The sequence below is a fragment of the Leopardus geoffroyi genome, chromosome B2 (assembly GCF_018350155.1).
Source record: "Leopardus geoffroyi isolate Oge1 chromosome B2, O.geoffroyi_Oge1_pat1.0, whole genome shotgun sequence".
Classification (NCBI taxonomy): domain Eukaryota; kingdom Metazoa; phylum Chordata; class Mammalia; order Carnivora; family Felidae; genus Leopardus; species Leopardus geoffroyi.
Genome location: NC_059332.1, coordinates 37,489,303 through 37,509,705, shown reverse-complemented (window position 1 = coordinate 37,509,705; position 20,403 = coordinate 37,489,303). Strand labels below are relative to the sequence as shown.

The 20,403-nt window shown below is 39.0% G+C and overlaps 1 protein-coding gene across 5 annotated transcripts in view; it reads right to left on the bottom strand.

Annotated features, from left to right (window-relative positions):
- DNAH8 (dynein axonemal heavy chain 8) overlaps positions 1-20,403 on the bottom strand; it is a 334,161-nt gene that overhangs the window by 122,868 nt on the left and 190,890 nt on the right. For all 5 annotated transcript variants that reach the window (XM_045498070.1, XM_045498067.1, XM_045498069.1 and 2 more), the window contains 5 exons: positions 16,996-17,159; positions 16,080-16,272; positions 14,575-14,697; positions 12,901-13,031; positions 8,154-8,307 (listed from right to left, as the gene is read on the bottom strand). In XM_045498070.1, the coding sequence (XP_045354026.1) occupies positions 8,154-8,307; positions 12,901-13,031; positions 14,575-14,697; positions 16,080-16,272; positions 16,996-17,159 (765 nt within the window). The remainder of the gene's footprint in view (positions 1-8,153; positions 8,308-12,900; positions 13,032-14,574; positions 14,698-16,079; positions 16,273-16,995; positions 17,160-20,403) is intronic.

Sequence of the window (20,403 nt, the reverse complement as noted above, 5' to 3'; positions counted from 1 at the left end):
GCTGGGTCACAAAGTAGTTCTATTTTTAATTTTTTGGGATCCTCCCTACTGTTTTCCAAGTGGCTGCACCAGTTTACATTCCCACCAACAGTGTATGAGGGTTCCCTTTTCTTCACATCCTTACCCAAACTTGTTATTTCTCATCTTTTGGATAATAGCCATTCTGACAGGTATGAGGTGCTATCTTGCAGTGGTTTTTATTTGCATTTCTCCAACAATGATGTTGACCATTTTTTCATGTGCTTATTAGCCATCTGTACATCCTCTTTGGAAAAATCTATATTCAAATCCTCTGGCTGGAGGATTGTTTGGGTGTTGTTGTTGTTGTTGTTGTTGTTGTTGTTATTGAGTTGTATGGGTTCTTTATGTATTTTGAATATTAACCCATTATCAGATATACAACTTGCAAATATTTTCTCTCAGTCAGCAAGTTGCCTTTTAATTGTGTTGATTGTTTTATTCACTGTGCAGAGCATTTTAGTTTGAAGAAGTCCCGCTTGTTTATTTTTCCATTAGTTTCCCTTGCTTTTGGAGTCAAATCCATAAAATCATTGCTAAGACCAACTTCAGGGAGCTTACCACCTATATTTTCTTTTCAGAGTTTTATGGTTTTAAGTCTTAACAATTCAAGTCTTTAATCCATTTTGAGTTAAACTTTTATACACGGTATAAAGTAGTGCTACAGTTTCCTTCAGCCAGTTTTCCCAACACCATTTATTAAAGAGACTGTCCTTTCTGCATTGTATATTCATGGCTCCTTTGTCATAAATTGACCATATATGCATAGCTTTATTTCTGAGGCTCTCTATTCTGTTCTGCTGATCTATTTTTATGCTAATACTACACTGTTTTGATTACTATGGCTTTATAGTATAGTTTAAAATCAGAGATCATGATTTATTCACCTTTTTTTTTTTCAAGATTGTTTGGCTATTCAGGGTCTTTTGTGTTTCCATATAAATTTTAGAATTCTTTCTTCTAGATCTGTGAAAAATTACATTGCAGTTTTGATAGCTATTATACTGAATTTGTAGATGGCTTTGGATAGTATGGACATTTTAACAATATTAATCCTTCCATTCCATGAGAAGAAAATATCTTTCTATATATTTGTATCTTCTTCATTTCTTTTATCAATGTCTTACAGTTTTCAGTGTATAGGTCTTTCACCTCTCTGATCAAATTTACTCCTAGGTATTTTATTCTTTTTGATGCAGTTGTAAATGGCATGTTTTCTTAATTTTTCTTTCTACTAGCTCTTTATTAGTATGTAGAAATGCAACCAACGTTTGTATATTATTCTTGTATCCTGAAACTTTACTGAATCTGTGTATTAGTTCTACAGTTTTTTGGTGGAGTCTTTAGGATTTTCTATATATGATATAATGTCATGTGCAAATACTGACAGTTTTACTTCTTCCTTTCCAATTTGGATGACTTTTATTTCTTTTTCTTGCCTGACAAAAAACTTCCTGTTAAGTATGATATTGGCTATGGATATGTAACCTGAACCGAAGTTGGACACTTAACCGACTGAGCCACCCAGGCACCTCTGGTCTTTATTATTTTGAGGTACATTCTCGCTGTAGCCACCTTCTTGAGGTTTTAATCATAAATGGATGTTGAATTTTGTCAAATGCTTTTTTAAGCATCTATTGTGATGATCATACAATTTTTGTGTTTCATTTTGTCAATGTGATGTATTATGTTGATTGATGTGGATTTTGAACCATTCTTGCATCTCTTGAGTAAATCCCACTTTATTATGGTATATGATCATTTTACCATATTGTTGAATTCAGTCTGCAAACATTTTACTGAGGATTTTTGCATCCATGCTCATCATGGATATTGGTCTGTAATTTTCTTTTCTTGTGGTGTCTTTGGCTATGGTATCAGGGTAAGTCTGTCCTTCTCAGATGAGTTTGGAAGTGTTCTCGCCTCTTCAATTTTTTAGAAGGGTTGGAGAATAGCTATTAAATGTTCTTTCAGTGTTTGGTAGAATTCACCAATGAAGCCTCTGGTCCTAGACTTTTGTTGGGAGGTTTTTGATTACTGATTTAACATCCTTACTAGTAATCAGTCTATTTGGATTTCCTGTTTCTTCATGATTTTGTCTTGTAAGTTTCTAGAAATGTACCTATTTCTTCTAGGTTGTCCAATTTGTTTGGTATCAATTGTAACTACCTCTTTTATTCCTGATTTTATTTATTAGAGTTCTCTCTTTTTTTTCCTTGTTTAGTCTAGCGAAGGGCTTGTCCATTTTGCTTATCTTTTCGAAGAACCAGCTCTTAGCTTCACTGATCTTTTCTATTTTCTTTTTAGTTTCTATTTATTTCCACTCCGACTTTATTATTTCCTTACTTACTACTAACTTTGAGCTCCCCCTCCACCATTTCTAGTTCCTTTAGGTGTAAAGTTAAATTGTCTATTTAAGATTTCTCTTATTTCTTGAGGTAGGTTTGTATTATTATGAACTTCCCTTTAAAAAACATTTTTACTGCAGTGCATAAATTTTGGTGTGTTGTATATCTGTTTTCCTTTGTCTCTAGTCTTTTTTTTTTAATTTTTCCTTTGATTTCTTCTATGATCCAGTAATTATTCAGTAACATGTTGTTTAATCTCTATTTACTGTCTTTCCAGTTTTCTTCTTATAACTGATTTCTACTATCATACAATTATGGTCTGAAAACATACTTCATATGATTTCAGTCTTCTAGAATTTATTAAGACTTGTTTTGTGACCTAACCTATTATCTATCCTGGAGAATGTTCCACGTGCACTTAAGAAGAGTGTTTTCTGCTGTTTTGGGATGGAATGTTCTATATCTATTAAATCCACATGGTCTAGTGTATTGTTTAGGCTGATGTTTCCTTACTGGTGTTCAATCTGAATGATCTATCCATTGATGTTAAGTGGGGTGTTAAAGTCCCCTATTTTTATTGTATTGCTGTCAATTTCTCCTTTTAGGCATGTTAATATTTGTTTAATATATTTTGGTGCTCCTATGTTGTTCACATACATATGACACATACATAGATGTCATATCCTCTTACTGGGTTGACTCTTATCATTATGTAGTGCCTTCTTTGTCTTTTGTTACGATCTGTTTTAAAGTCTATTCTGTCCTGGGGCACCTGGGTGGCTCAGTCGGTTAAGCATTTGACTTCAGCTCAGGTCATGATCTCACAGTTCATGAGTTCGAGCCCCACATCGGGCTCTGTGATGACCACTCACAGAGTGAGCCAGCTTCGGATTCTGTGTCTCCCTCTCCCTCTGCCCCTCCCCCACTCACATTCTCCCTCTCTCTCTCTCTCTCAAAAATAAACATAAAAAAATTTTTTTTAAAGAAGGGTTTAAAGTCTATTCTGTCTGATCTGAACTATACCGGCTTTCTTTTCACTTCCATTTGAATAGACTATCTTTTTCCATCCCTTCACTGTCAGTCTGTGTCCTGAACTTCTGAATTGGGTTTCTTGTAGGTAGCATATAGATGGGTCTTAAAAAAAAAAAAAAAAAAAAAAAAAACCATTCAGCCACTCCATGTCTTTAGTTAGATAATTTAGTCCACTTACATTTAAAGTCGTTTTTGATAGATATGTACTTATTGTCATTGTGTTAATTGTTTTCTGGCTGCTTTTGTGGTTCCCCTCTGTTCCTTTCTTCTTCTCTTTCTCTCATCCCTTGTGGTTTGATTACTTTCTTCAGTGTTAGGTTCAGATTCCTTGCTCAGTTTCTTTTGAATGTTTACTGTAAGTTTTTACTTTGTTGTTACTGTGAGGTTCATTGTGTCATTTCATTATATAATAGTCTATGTTAACTTGATAGAAACTTAAACTTGAACACATTCCAAAATTCTAGTTTTACTACCTCCCCCCATATTTAATGTTTTTGATGTCACCTTTTGTATCTTTTTATATCCCTTAACTGATTATTATAGTTTTAGCTAATTTTATTACCTTTACCTTTACTACCTTCGTAGTAGTTTCGTAAATGACTAACCCAACCCCTCTACTATGTATTTACCTTTTCCAGTAAGATTTTTATTTTTGTATGCTTCCTGGCTATTCATTAGTGCCATTTATTTTCAGCTTAAAGAAGTCCCTCTCACATTTCTTATAAAGCTTGTTTAGTAGAGATGAGTTTGTTTAGCTTTTACTAACCTGAAAATCTGTTTATCTCTTTTTCAATTCTGAATAGTAACCTTGCTGAATAGAGTATTCGTGGTGGGAAATTTTTTTCTCTCCTTTAAGCACCTTAAATACACTGTGCCACTCACTTCTGGCCTGTAACGTTTCTGCTGGGAACTCAGCTGGTAACTTTATGTATGTATGTATGTAACAATTTGTTTTTTCTCTTGTTACTTTTAAGATTCTCTATATCTTTAACCTTTTATATTATGTCCTGATGTGAATATCTTTGGGTTCATCTTATTTGGAACTCTTGGCTTCCTGGCCCTGGATGTCTGTTTCCTTCTCCAGGTTAGGGAAGTTTCAGCCATTATTTCTTCAAATAAATTTTCTCCCCCTTTTTCTTTCTCTTCTCCATTGGGCCCCCTATAATTCACATATTATTCCATTTGATGCCCCATATGTTCCTTAAGTTATCTTCATTATTATTTTTTCTTTTTGATGCTCTGTCTGGGTGATTTGCATTGCTTTGTCTTCCAGCTCACTGATCTGTTCTTCTGCTTCTTCCAGTTTGCTGTTGAACCCCTTTAGTGTATTTTTTCAGTTCAGTTATTGTTTTGTGCCAGTTTTGCACTTTATACCTACCCTGCTTGCACAGGTGAGCAGGCTTGAACAAGGTACCCTCCTGTCACCTTGCTAAGACAGGTAGGGGTGAGTGAGTGATCACGGTACTATCCTGCCACCTTGTTGAAGTTGGAGAGCATGGGTGGTGACTTCTGTTTGGTACTTTCTTATGTCATCTATATCTTAAAGTTCTCACTGTGTTCATCCATTCTTCTCATGAGGTCAGTGAACATCTTTATGACCATTACTTTGAACACTTTACCAGGTAAGTTACTTATCCTCATATCATTAAGGTATTTTTCTGAGATACTTTCATTTATAACATACTTCTCTGCTTCTTCATTTTGCTTGGCTCTCTGTGTTTGTTTCTATGAGGCAAAAGAGATATTCCTCCCAGTCTTGAAGCAGTGGCCTTATGTAGGTGATGGACCTTCTCATTCAACTTTGCCCTAGCTCTTGGTTGTCTCACAAAAGTTTCTTATTATCTAAACCACTGCTTTATTGTTGATATGTCCTTCTTGAGGGTATACCAAGACCAGTCAGTGTTCCAAGGGGGAGGAATCTCATTTAGCACCTGGTTTCAGGCTGATTAGAAGCTAGGCCCTCAGGCAGCAGCTTTTAAAGGATGCAAATACAGGGGCGCCTGGGTGGCTCAGTCGGTTAAGCGTCCGGCTTCGGCTCAGGTCGTGATCTCGCGGTTTGTGAGTTCGAGCCCCGCGTCAGGCTCTGTGCTGACAGCTCAGAGCCTGCAGCCTGCTTGGGATTCTGTGTCTCCCTCTCTCTCTCTGCCCCTCCCCTGCTCATGCTCTGTCTCTCTGGCTCTCAAAAATAAATAAACATTAAAAAAAAATTTTTTTTTAAATAAAGGATGCAAATACAGGCAGTCCTGTAGGGCCACAATCATAATCCCTGCTGGCCTCCAGACCAGGAGGTCTCTCTAGATTGAAAAAATTGGGGCTCCAGACAAACATATAAGCTCCTTTCTGGGAGGTCTCATTGAGCTCTAGCAAGGCCAAGGGGTTGTGCAAGGATGGTGTCTTTTGCTTACATTCCCTGCCAGTGTCTCCTCAGCCTCTAGCTGTGTGGGAAAGCTAAAGCCTGTCCAGCTGATGGAAGCTCCAGGCTAATAGGCCTTTTTCACAGGAAGACCGGGGTTGTGTTTCAGTCTGCTGTCTGTGCAGTGTCGTGGTTGTGGCGGCCTGCCAGGAACTGTCTTTCCAACGTTACGTTCCCGGAGAGCTCAGAAAAGCCAGTCCCCTTGGCCACCGGCATCAGGAAATCAAGGGGCATCCCCATGTGGATCTCCTGTGCTTGTTGGCTTCAACTAGGCAGCTGGAGAGTGTAGAAGAGGCGCACACTTGCTGGCTTCAGAAAGACAGTAGGAAAAGGTTTTGACTGCATGCTCCCACGGGCTTCAGGACTGCAGTTAGTGAGTGCCTTGTCTGAGTGTGTGCACCAGCTTTAGACTGGGTGGGAGAATATTTCAACCATTTGCACTTGCCAGCCCCATCCAGGGAGTGATGGAGTGACCACAACTGCCCATGTTTGTGGACCTTACCTAGGGAACAGGTGAATGCTGCATTCATTGCTCATCTACTCCAGCCAGAGAGCAGAGGAGTGGCACAACCACCCATGCTCTCCAACTTCAAAAAGGCAGCAGGACAGTATCATGACCACCCACTCACCCCTACCTGTCTTAGCAAGGTAGCAGGAGGGTGCCTTGTCCAAGCCTGCTCACCTGTGCGAGCAGGGTAGGTAGAAAGTGCAAAACTGGCATCTGCCAGCAACTTCATCACTGGGGAGACTTTTCAACTGTCCCCTGCCTCTCCAGTGGATACTTCAAGATTAGCAAATGAACCTCCTTCACATATAATCCAGGCACTGTTTAAACTGCTGGTGTTTTTTGTTTGTTTGTTTGCTGGGTCTCAGGATGAGACTATCTGGGAGCCCCTTAAAAGGAGAACCTCAGTTTCCTATAGCACTTTGAGTCCCTTGGATGTCAGCCCTCTTGGTTTTCTTGCCTCCTCCTCCTTCTTCTTCTTCTTCCTCTTCCTCTTCTTCTTCTTCTAACCTCATTGGTTTTCTAAACCATAGGTTTTGGGGGCTTGTCTCTCTCGTGTATAGCCCAGGGGTCGGGGTGCCTGATGTGAGGCACCAGCCCTTCACTGGTCCAGGAGAAGCTCCATATTTGTGAGGTCCCTCCCTATTGCATGTTGCCATGCTGAGGGTGATATTTTTGGCAAGACTATGTCTCTGCCCCTCCTACCTGTCTTGATGTGGTCTTTCTATCCTTTGTTGTGCTTATCTGGCTTTCAGATCTTTTTCAGAGGGAAATAACCCATATGTAGCTGTAGATTTGGTGCCTCCATGGGAGGAAGTGAACTCAGGATCTTCCTATGCCACCATCTTGCAGAAGTCCTCTCTCCAAGGTACTTAAGTAGCTTATGCAGCAGCAAGCATCGATGGACACCATGGCGCAGGGAAGAGTTGACACCGTGGGCCTGATTTTGAGAAGAGTGTGCTTGCAGGGCTAGCACTTGGCCAGCATCTGGGACCTTGGGTTTAGAACGTCTCCTCCATTACTAATTGATAAGGTTGTTCTGTGCCTGGACTATTTACACAAACGTTGTGATAGATGGTGAACATGTGCTCTCCTTCTGGGAGTCTGCAATTCTGGCAGTTGTGTCTAGGCAGGGAGTGATGGCCAGACCAGCCCCCAATAAAACTGCTGACCTCTGAACCTCAAACAGGCTTCCCAGAACGGAAACACAGTGCATGTGTTACCCATCTCACTGCTGGAGGTGAAGCACACTCTGTAGGGCCCGTTTGGTGAGAAATTAGGAAAGCTACACATGGATTTCTCCAGACTCCACACGATGTCTTTTTCTTTATTGATCTGGCCACGAATCCTTGCTGTGTTGCTGTAATGAATCTTAGACAAGAGTACAACTATATGCTGGTCCCATGAGCCCTTCTAAGGAAGCACCAACCATGTGAGTGATCATGCAAGTGCTGATAAAGGTGGTGTCAGAAAAGGTGACACAAACATCTACTGAGAGCTGGCAGAATATTTTCATCTCTTTTAAATACTCCTGACTATTAGATACTTTGTTCCTTCTAAAATAAATTATAGGACCAAACTGAAGACTGATGAAATAGATACACAATCATATTTAAAATGGAACAAAGCGCACACACACACACACAAAATCTGGACGTGGGCAGCATTAATTCCACAGGAAGTTTTTAAAAAATCTACCAAATCTTGTACATTAATCATTTCTAAAACGAAAAATGTATGTTGAATGGCCTTACCTCTGAAGGGTTGCTACTTTTTCTATTCAAATATAATTTACATCTTCTAAACAAGAGCTTTCCTTTCTACTTTTGAGACCTACCTCCCCTGAAGATAGCAGGTTGTTAAGATATTCTAGAAATGCCTCATCTTTTATTTCATTGTCAGTAAAGATGAAGGTGATACCTTTTCCTTCAGCACCAGCAACTTTGTACAGACCTTTTAAGTCCTCTGTCAGATTATTCACATTATAAGACCTAAAAAGGGCGGTAGAATAGTTAAAATAAAAAATATAGGTACAGTCATAATTTATTTCAAAACACAGTATAACCCATGGTAATTAGAGCATAATCTGTACCTGTTCCAAGAGATATTAAGTAATAATGTCTGCTAAAAAAAAAACCCACAGAGATTAGAGTGATATAGCTATATGTTACCATTCAAAACAAATATGTCTTATTTAACTTGAGAAGTGAGAAATGGGAATTCACCGGAAGTGACTCATGAAGAGCAACTGGAAATTCAGAAATGGATTTTTATTCTCTGCAAGGTGACGGTCTTCCACATCAGATTTTGGCCAAGTGAATATATGTATAATATCTGAAACTAAGCTAAAACTTGGATGAGTTGGATTGGGAAGAAAGTCAAGATAAATCATAAATAAAATTAGTGATAAATTCTATACAGTGATAATTTGCACATCACATTAAGAGGCTAGAGGCACAGACAGACTATAGAAGAAGATGCGTTATGTGATGCGGTATAAATAATAGAAATGGTATAATTATGTAGTTGCAGATTATGACAAGGAGAGCCTGGTCTTTGCTTTTCTGTTTACTCTGTTTCCTATGACATGTATATGCTACTGGAGGTGACATGATGTGCAGAAATAAAGCAGACATTTTCTGAAGTGTTGTGTATAAATCCTCATGAGTAAATTGATAACACAGACATTTTCACTCGAAGGAAGTGTACAGTGTAAGTAATAGGGAGTTCAAGTAAGCCAGAAAGACCACGGGCAGTGGAAGCAGAAGGACCAGGGTTCAAATCCCCATTCTGCATCTTTAGAAATATTCCTTCACATTTTTCAGCTTCTGTTTCCTCCTCTGCAGAATGAAGATAATACCTGTTTGCAAAGGCTGCTGTGAGCATTAGAGATGATTCAGCTAAGTGCACTTGAGTGAAAAAATAACCAGCAGAACCAGATACCCCCCGTTCTGGGTGGCACTACAGGAAAACGTCTTGTAGACTTTGACAAAAGGAACCCCATCGAAAAAAGAACGTACGTCCCTTTCAAAATAATTCCCAGGGGGGACATTCATTAAAAGGAGTCATTAGGGCAGAGCAATATTGCTTCCTGGTGTCGCCGGACCGAGGTGGTGGTCCAGAGCACAAGCCCTGGATTGGTTGATTGACCTATGAAAGGCACACATTACTGGGCCAGCCATTTGCTGTCTCTGAGAACCGGCTCGCCCTGGGAGGGGCAGTCAGCAAGACTCTAGTGCCAGAACGTCAAGAAGACAGAAAACAGGAAAACTGCAGTTAGCGCTCTGGGAAACTGGGAGGACTGCATGTCCCATGCAGGAAAGCACCTGCTACTCAGACCCAGCCACCCGGGAACATCGGCACAGTGGTGCCAGAGCTTCCAACTGTTTCAACACTCAGAAATCCATCTTCTGTGTGAAATCTCCCCAATTTCTTGAGGTTGACAAGTGATTTAATACAAGTTAATCTCTAGATATTTGATGTTTTGTTCTTTTAAGTGCTCTTGTAGTTTGTATCTTGTTAAATGTTTTACCTCTTTGGCAGCAGGGGGGTATACGTGTGTAAGCTGTGAACCTAAAATGTATAAGGAAATACAAAAGGCCAAATATTCAAGATAACCTTGAAGAAGAATAGCAGGGTTGTTCAAGACATATTAAAACTACACTAATTAAAACAGTAAAATTATTTACCCAAGGGATATAGGAGTGCTGATGCGTAGGGGCACTTGTACCCCAATGTTTATAGCAGCACTTTCAACAATAGCCAAATTATGGAAAGAGTCTAAATGTACATCAACTGACGAATGGATAAAGAAGATGTGGTTTATACATACAATGGAATACTACTTGGCAATGAGAAAGAATGAAATCTGGCCATTTGTAGCAACGTGGATGGAACTGGAGAGTGTTATGCTAAGTGAAATAAGTCAGGCAGAGAAAGAAAGATACCATATGTTTTCACTCATAAGTGGATCTTGAGAAACTTAACAGAAGACCAGCGGGGAGGGGAAGGGGGAAAAAAAAGTTACAGAGAGGGAAGGAGGCAAACCATAAGAGGCTCTTAAATACTGAGAACAAACTGAGGGTTGATCAACTGAGGTTGATGGGGGGTGGGAGGGTAGGGAGGGTGGGTGATGGGTATTGAGGAGGGCACCTGTTGGGATGAGCACTGGGTGTTGTATGGAAACCAATTTGACAATAAATTATATTATAAATAAATAAATAAATAAATAAATAAATATTTGGTAGAATTAAAAAAAAACAGTAATAGTGCAAAGATAGATAAATCAGCGGAATAGACTATAGTTACAGACACAATCAGTTGATTAATGGGAAAGAAATGACACTGTAATGTGTCAGGAAAAACATGACCTTTTCAATAATGGAGTTGAAATGATTGGATATCTATATTGAAAAATATAATCTTGGGTGCCTGGGTGGCTCAGTCAGTTAAGCGTCCAACTTTGGCTCAGGTCATGATCTCACCATTCATGGGTTTGAGCCCCGTGTCGGGCCCTGTGCCTGGAACCTGGTTTGAATTCTGTGTCTCCCTCTCTCTGTGTCTCTCCCTCTCTATGTGTCCCTCCCCCACTGTGCTCTCTCTCTCAAAAATAAATAAACATCAAAAAAAATTTTTACATAAAAATATAATCTTAACTCCTACCTCAGACTTTAAAAGAAAATAAACTGGGGCGCCTGGGTGGCGCAGTCAGTTAAGCGTCCGACTTCAGCCAGGTCACGATCTCGCGGTCCGTGAGTTCGAGCCCCACGTCAGGCTCTGAGCTGATGGCTCAGAGCCTGGAGCCTGTTTCCGATTCTGTGTCTCCCTCTCTCTCTGCCCCTCCCCCCTTCATGCTCTGCCTCTCTCTGTCCCAAAAATAAATAAAAACATTGAAAAAAAATTTTTTTTTAATTAAAAAAATAAATAAATAAATAAATAAAAGAAAATAAACTCTAGGGGCTCCTGGATGACTCAGTCGGTTAAGTGTCCTCCTCTTGGTTTTGGCTCAGGTCATGATCTCACATGGGATGGAGCCCTGAATTAGGCTCTGCACTGACAGTGTTGAGCCTGCTTGGGATTCTCTGTCTTCCTCTCTCTCTCTGCCCCCACCTCCATCTCTCTCCCTCTCTAAAAAAAGAAATAAACAAACATAAAAAAAAAGAGAGAAGAAATTCTAGATGGGTTATGGTTCTAAATGTTAAAGGAGTATATTTTATTCATAAATGTGAAGGAAATCACAGAATATCTTCACAGGTAAACCAATACATTTTTAACAGAATACAAAGATCACTAAAATAAAGGGACACAACTGACACCTGAAGTTTCACTAAAATTAAGATCCACTGGGAGTGAAAAGGCAAGCCAAAGACTCAGAGAAGATATTTATAATGCACACTCTGACAATGGAACTGTATCCAAAACCTGTAAAGAACTCCTAAAAAATCAGTGAAAGAAAGAATCACACCCTAATTGGAAAAAAAAAAAAAAAAAAGCAAAGGACATACACAGACATTTCACAAAAGAGGCTGTCCAGATGGCCCATAAGAGGTGAAAATGTGCTCAACAGTATTAACCACGGGACACGCGTGACATACGGTGACACGGTGTCACCACGGTGACATACCACCACACATCCACAGGAGTCACTAAAATGAAAAAAGGCTCACAGTTCAAAGGTGGGCAGGGATGCAGAGCAACTGAAACTCTCATGAACCATTGGTAGAAGCGTAAACTGGCAGAACCACTGTGGAAAAACTATTCCTCAGACCTACTACAGCAGAATGTATGCGTACTCCATCCATAATCAGCAAGTCTATCTCTGGGGGCATACTCAGACATGTACACAATATTCATTACAGCTCAACTTGCCAAAAATCCCGGGTAAACAAGTTGTGGTAGTATGTAAGCAAGTGGGAGATTATACAGCAATAAGAATGAACAAACTATTGGTACATGTAGCGTCATGGATGAATCTCACAAACATAATACCAGCAACAAGAAAAGAGTAGATCCCGTAGCATTTGATTGATATAAAGTTCAAGAATAGGTTAAACTAGGTGTGTCTGGGTGGCTCAGTCGGTTAAGCGACCAACTTCAGCTCACGTCATGATGTTACAGTTCGTGGGTTTGAGCCCTGCGTCGGGCTCTGTGCTGACAGCTCAGAGCTTGGAGCCTGCTTCGGATTCTGTGTCTCCCTCTCTCTTTGACCCTCCCCCTCTCACCCTCTGTCTCTCTCTCAAAAATAGATAAACATTAAAAAAAAGAGGGAAAAAAAGAATAGGTAAAACTAATCAGTGGGGTTAGAAATCAGAATATGGGTAACCTTGGGAGGGTAATGACTGGGACAGGATGTGGGGGGTACTTATGGGGTGCTAATGTTTTATTTCTTCATCTCTAGGCTAACGACACAGGTGAATTTACTTTGTGACACCCGTGGTTTGTGTACATCTCCTTAAATACATTGCACTCAAATAAAAAGTTAACTTCAAAAAATGCACCAAATTGTTGTGTCTTTTTAAGTGAACATTTTACTTCAGAGAAATTAATGATAGAAAAACATATTGCTGTGTCTTATTTCATCTTACCTGGTTAATGTAATCTGGAATATTTGATATCCAGCTATAAAAGAGGCCAGTCTAGAAAGACTTTGTTTTCCTGAACCGCCAACACCCACCAGCAATGCATTTCCACATGATGTTCGAATTATTCGTGAGATCTGTTTTGAAATAAAATAGTGTTTCTTTAAAAATAGAATTTAGCTGTTTACATTTGCTTGCACTCTACATGAGTCCAAATTTTGGCCATATGCTTGTAGACGACATTAGACTTTTTCCTTTAATGAGATATGTCAGAGTTTTTTAAATTAATGTCTCATATTGATTTATTCAACTCAAATTCTTTCCTTGTACATCACGAAAGAGAGAACAAATTGGCTTTCCTATCTCCTATTTCAAAGCTATTTTCTGTGTGTGTGTAATTTTATTACTTTCAGACTCAATGCATGATGGAATTGCACTTCCCAATCCACAGAAAGAAGTTTAGAATTGTCTGCTTGTTATTCAGTCTAACACACTGACCTATATAGACACCTCACTCCACAATGAATATCACCTCTATTGTATCTCTGCCAATGAAGAAAAAAATTTAAGTACCAAAATTCTACTTACAAGGGGGAGGGGGGCAGAAAGGCATTTGTAGAAAAAGACTGAGAGATGGCCTTTAGTCTTGTGTTGCTTTTCTATGGCTGATTTCCTCAATAAGAATAAGGCTGGAATTGTTCAAATCTTATGTAGGCCAATTGAAGACATCGCTAAAAAGCTGTCTTTTACATTAATATTACTGATTAAGATGAAAGTCTAGATGGATCACTAAATTCATTGTCACCACTAAAGACCTTTTTTTTTTTTTTTAATGCAAGTTTTACAGATGGCAGACAGTAACAACACTTTGGTAAATATTAATTTTATCATTATATTTTTTAACATGTTAATCACGTAGGCGGTTGTGCACCATAATAGGGTCCCAGGTCCCCAAGACCTTGCCAGAGAGTACTCAATAACTACTTGTTAAGTGAATGAATGTGAAACAGCCCTAGGACATCTGGAAATTCACCAACTTTGCAAAAGACAAACATATAATAAATACAGAGTAAGCTGCCTCGTCTTTATCAAAACTCCCTCCTCTGCTCTGACTTCCTGGGGAAACCCCTTTTCAATTTATAAATTTTACAAACAAACAGCTCCTTTCTGTAGCCTTTCAGACTTGTATCAAAGCATGTTCCTTTGGGTGTTGCCTCTAATTGGTTTCTGTTTTTACACCACGCCTGTGTACCTGCCTCACCCCTTCCCCATCAGTTTGCCAATAATCTGTAAGCCGATCATAAAACTGATTTTTAAAAGCAGCAACTTTTCCTCCATGGGGAACAGAATTCTCATTATATCAAAATAAAATTTGGGGAAGGACGATTTATTCACAGAGTTCTGCAACTTACTTTCTTTCTAGAAAGAAAACTCAAGGTGTCAAAAGCCCTGAACACAAAACCTGTCAATTTGCCCAACATTTGCTGCCGTGTAGGTGGACTCGGCTAAGGGGTTTGTGATTAAGACTTTGTTTTCTGAGACAGTGCTCGGACTCAACCTAACGACGCTCTTCTATACACTACCTGATAGTACACATTTCTTCTCTCAAAACATCTATCGTGAAATTTACTAAGCTTTTACATGATCTATTTATGTCAGCAAATACTCAATAGTTAGAACCTTAATAAGATGAGTCATTGCATCTTTAAAAAACACTAGATCAAGAGATGTTCCTCTAATGATTTCATTGAACTGTCTCTGGTAGAACTGGAGTTTTTCAGACAGGAAGTCAAAGGATGGTACCTGTGGGTAGGGAGAGAGAGAAAAATAATACTTAAGAGCCAAAATCCATGAAAGCAGAACTTGTAAAGGCACTCGAAAGTAATTCTAATTTTTTAATAAAAATCTAATGGATTTCCAAAAATTTGTTATGGATTCTGTTGACTTTTGGTTAATTCTATTTTCAGAAGCCCAAAACCTCGCTGCATTAACTGGTTTCCAATATGGAATCATTCCTTGACCTTTCCCTTCAAAAACCCCAGCACCAACTCCTATCCCTGGGGATTATGATTGGAATATAACAAATATTTCTCTGTTTATATTTGCTTTTTAATATTGTTTATGGATTTTTAAAAATACACAGAAGTTTTACATTGTTGATGTGGTCAAATGGTTTTGAATATTCATGTACTTGTTTCGTAAATTTTTCTCCCCCATTTAACTCTTTGAATTAACTCTCCAGAATTACTTTGTTTATGACCCTGCTTAAAAAATCTTTTTGGAGTCCCGTTTCAAATTTCATGAAACCTATACATTAATTCAGGGAGAATGATGTTCTAATTTAATCAAGTCAAGTTTTATCATGTTTAGTCCTAGATGCTTTACATATTTGTTGCTGTTGAATGAAGTACTTTGATGTTGTTTTCTATCTTGTGATTGTTGGCAAGAATTGGCTAACTTTTTCTATAAAAGGCAGAATTAGGCTTTGTGGCCTATATAGTTTGTCATAACGATTTGTCCCCACCCTCGTGGTGTAAAAGTGGTCCTCGGCAATAATAAGTAAGCAAATCGGCATGGCTGTGTTCCAATACAACTTCAGGGATGAACACTGAATTCGAATTCCAAATAATTTTCACGTGTCACACAATATCATTCTTCTTTTGATTCTCTTCCCACCCATTCAAACATGTAAAAACCCTTCTGAGCTCACAAATCTAACAAAAAATAGGCAGTGGACTGAATTTAGCCCATCAACTGTAACTTGGCAGCCTCTGGCACTGAGGATAGTTGTTGAGTTTGATATTTATGTTAGACTTGGTCATCTTACTCAATTGTTAGTGGTTAAAACAGATTTCAAGTTCTTTTACATTATATTAAGAGATAATCCTATCATCTGCAAACAATATTTTTGTTTTTTCCTGATAGGTAATTTGTTTCATTGTCTAGAACTTTCATAATATTAAATAATCGTGATAATAGTAGGCATCCTTGTCTTATACCTGACTTTAACGGATTGCTGCTAAATTTCACTGAAAGAAATATTTTACTTGGTGTATGATAACATGAATCACAACATATAACTAATGAAGAAGTTACAACAACTCCATGGTGGGACTCTGGGGTAGGGAGAAATATCTAGTTGGGTGAGTGGTCAAAAAACTCTTTTAAAAGGCAAAAATAAATACCAATTCATAAACTTTGGGTACTTCAAACACTGTGTCTTCAGGTTCATCACCAGTTGGTTCAGGCATCTCCCGGAGAAAATCTACAAAGTATGGTTCGGGAAGGATATAAGATGCCACATCTGGGCTAATATTTTCCTCAATGGCGTGAACAAGATGGATATTAAACCACTGCTCATCTTCAGAAGTTATAAATCTGAAATAAAAATGCAGGAGGAAAAATGCAAAATATAAAGGCATCTTTCCTAATTGAACATGTCCAATCTCCCTCCACCTCCTCTAAGGCCTTATCCTGCACCTCCATCCCAGACAGGAAGGACATAACTCCATTCAAGACAGTTATAACATTGACTATTACTTACAGAAAATACTGGCAAAGAATCTCTCCTTGATCAATCTCAGGCTCCTCTGAACCCTCTTTCCAATTAGAACTTGACTTTTGGGTTTCCATGCCCTTCTCTGCATCACCCAATTTTACCAAGAATTCTGTCAAGTGGCTTTAGTTCCAGAATCCTCCATTCCCCATGCTTTGTAAGACCAGCATTACCATCCATGTTTTATAGAGGAGGAAGCTGAAGTTCAGAACCATGACCCGGCCTATGTCCCAGATTTCACCAAGTAAGACCTACATGGAGTTCAAACGTTTTAGAAAATATACACTACTAAAATTTGCCTCTGAATGTTACCAAGTCTCTGATGATGTGATGATTTGAAAAGATACCCTGTGGAAATAATACTGGAGCAAATTGGCAGAGCATTTTTCAAGGGGACCAGCAGATGGGAAATGACATCAATGCTTCACAAGCCCCAGAGCAAATGAAGACAATACTCTAATTATTTGAGTAGGTAATGCAGGAATTAGGCTCACGGTGTCAACTTCTTATATAGTACATTTAAATTCAAGTGCTGTAATATACACCTGTCTGCAATTACTCTGTTGCACTCGTGTTTGAAAAGTGATAGGAGAACAGATATCGAATCGCACTCCTCGGATTTTATGGTTAACATTCCTTGCCAAATTCTGGAAAGATCTCGAAGATTGAAAATGTAGTGAAATTTAGAAGGAGTTGGTAGCATCTTCACCTAGAGGTGGACAAAAACATAATGCTCTCAGTTTTGTTTTCAGATAAAACCAAAAGCAGAACTGCTTTTAGAACTATTTCATTTCACAAATTTTATTTTAAATCAAATAGGCTGAATAAATAAACCAAGAGTAAGTTCATATTTTTGTCACAGCACTGATGAGAAAAACACATCATAAATAAACCTGCATAGGATTTCAAAGACCATAAGCCCTTGAATAGGATCGATTCAAGAACAACACTCTAGATGACAATTCCAATGCCTGTTCTATCACCATGAGTTGGCTTTGAACAAGTCACTTTCCCCTGAATTCTTACCAACTATTTGAGTTGTGGGAATAATCATTACTAATCATTGTTAACCATATTAATGTGTATATGGAAGTATGCCATAAAAAAAAAAAACTGAATGTGAGTTGGTTGCCATTGCAGTTAAGAACAAGGAATGTTCACTTCTAAAGTCAATAAGGACTATTTCCACAGGTTCCATTAAGGTCTTTAGTATATTTGGATTCTCCCAATATATTTGAATATCATAATCTAGATTTCACTGTGGAGATCTAAACTCAATCAACATGACTTCAAATATCTATTTTTCTATAATAAGTTGACAGGCAAGTCCGACATGCAGCTATAATGACGAGGTAGCTTTTCTGGGTTGTGTTTGTGTCTTTGTTTGAACACTAATTCACTTATTATTTCTACCAAGTTCAGAATCCAAACAGGCAAAGCTATAACTGTGATACATTCTTGTACGGAGAGATACCTGTTAAAGGATAAACTTGAGGTGTACTAGGTGTGGGAAGCCCTGCTAGCCATGGGTAAAGATTGTAATTGACACCATTAGCATCATTTTTGAACGTGAAAACAACAATACTGGTGATACGAAGTAAACTCTCTGCATGATTAGTTCAGGATAGCATATGCTTTCTCTAGGACCTATTCATGGTATACGCCTTTTCCACATTGAAAAAGTACCCCAGTGAACTCATAGCATTATTTTTACAGGCTAATTCACAGTGTACGTTAAGACAGCAGGTAGCCAGGGAAGACAGAATGAAGACAAGTGTTATTTTATCAATTATCCTTCAATTTCCCTCTTTGCTCAGTTCCATTTGCAGCTAAAATGTTCATTCTATTCACCAACATGTAAAATTATATTATAAATATGCAGAAATAAAGGCTGTGTGAATATTGCTTATAAAAGACTGCCACTTTGCTGTAAAAGACTACCACTGTGATGACAGCTATTGGCAACTCAAGCAATCATTAAAGAGAATCAAATAAATTCCTTCTTTCCCCTCTCCTTCTCACACATTAACCTTCTTCATTCCTTTCAATTTTTGTCAACTTCTTTCTTTTCTCACCTGGGCTTCTGCTTTAAAGCTGTGTAGAGTAATGTAAAGGTGAAGTGGTATACAAGAACTAAAAATGCTTTGTGAAGATGGGAGGTTTGAGGAAAAGATACAAAAAAGGAGGTGCTGCTTCTATGGGAATGGGGAGGGGAGGAAGATTCATTCATTATTCAATGGCTATATACCTCCAGCTGCCTGTAAGAAGACACCAGAGTAACTTAGAAAATACTATAGTAAGTAGCAGCTCAATCTGCTGACATCAGGGAGCTTCCATTCTAGTGGGGGGAGCCTAGCAATAAATAAGAAACAAATATATTGGTAACAAATAAGCTGACAAATAATAATGACATAAGTCATGGTCAGAAAAAATAAAGTAGGGTCAGGAGACAGATAATGCCTGTGATAGCCCCTCTGAAGGTAAGAATGGTGAGAATGAGTAGTATATGATGGCCCAAAGGACCAAAAAATGTGGGGTGTTCAAGGAACAGTGCAGTGGAGGTCAGTGCAGCTGGGGAGAGAGGCAAGCAGGGGCGGCTCCGGTGGAGTTTCACAGGCCAGAGCAAGGCATCGGGTTTCACTGTAAGTGTACCTGGGAGTCTACTGGTGGTTTTAAGAGGGAGTACGGATCTCTGATTTACTTCTTTGAAAAGCATTTTAGAACTGTGTAAAGAACAGACTCTAGGAGGGCAAGGAGAAAGCAAGTCACTGTGTGGTCCAGAGGGCAGGTGCTGGAAGCATCTATCAGGGTAGTTGCTTCGAGAGAGAGCTCAGGTTTGGGATATATTTTGAAAGCACAGTTGCTGAGACTTGCTGATGGATTGGAGGTAGGGGGTTGAGGGAGACAAATCAAGCATGGCACCAGTGTTTTAACCTGAGGAGCAGGATAATTGGTGTTGCTATTAACTAAGAGGCAAAGGTCTGAGGGAAGGTCATATTGAAGGACACTTGAGGGTTCTGTTTGGACACATTAACTTCAAGATGGTTATTGGACATCTAAACAGTAATGTCTACTAAGCAGTTAGAAATAAGTATACAGCCAAGCAGAGAGGCCTGGAATGGAAGCTGATTTTGACATCATCAGCACAGAGATGGTGTTTAAGGCCCTGAAGCTGGAGAGACCATCTGGGTAAAGCATGGAGATAGGGAAGAGGTCCTAGCATCGAGATCAGGTGCACTCCAGCATATAGAGGAAGGGAAGAAGAGGGGGGACTTTTAAAAAGATAGCCTGTCAGATAGGAAGAAAACCAAGAACATGAGGTCTTCAGAAACCAAGTGAAGAAAGTGTCAAGAGGGATAATTCATGTCAAATGCTGCCAAGTAAGAGGAAGATATCAACCTTTAGATTTGGCAAGATTGAGGTCTTTGGTGACCTTGCCGAGAGCAGCGAACAAAAGCCTGTGCAAAATAGGTTAAGGAGGTAAAGAAAGATGAAGAAATAGAAGCAGTAAACATTTATACAACAAAAAAAGCTTTGATGGAAAGACACCCAGTAGGCCAAAGCTTTTCAGAAAATATATATGCATATATAAGCACATGACATTGAACAACAGCCCCACTGGAAAAACAGATGGATCTTACCACAGAAAATTATTTCAGACGCTCAACCCTTGCCATTCATTTTGGAGTTACTTTAAGAGAGGCAGAACAGCATGTGCAAAGACCGTATGTTGGCAAAGGGCAGCCCCCATGCAAGGAACCGGTCACCATAGGGGGCTGCGTGGACGGAGAATTTCATAAGAAACACCCAATTCCTCTCCTGATAATTCTTTTTTTTTTTTTAATGCTTATTTCTTTTGGAGAGAGAGAGAGGCAGAGAGAGAAGGAAACAGAAGATCCAAAGCAGGCTCTGTGATGACAGCAGCAAGCCCGATGTGGGGCTCGAACTCATAA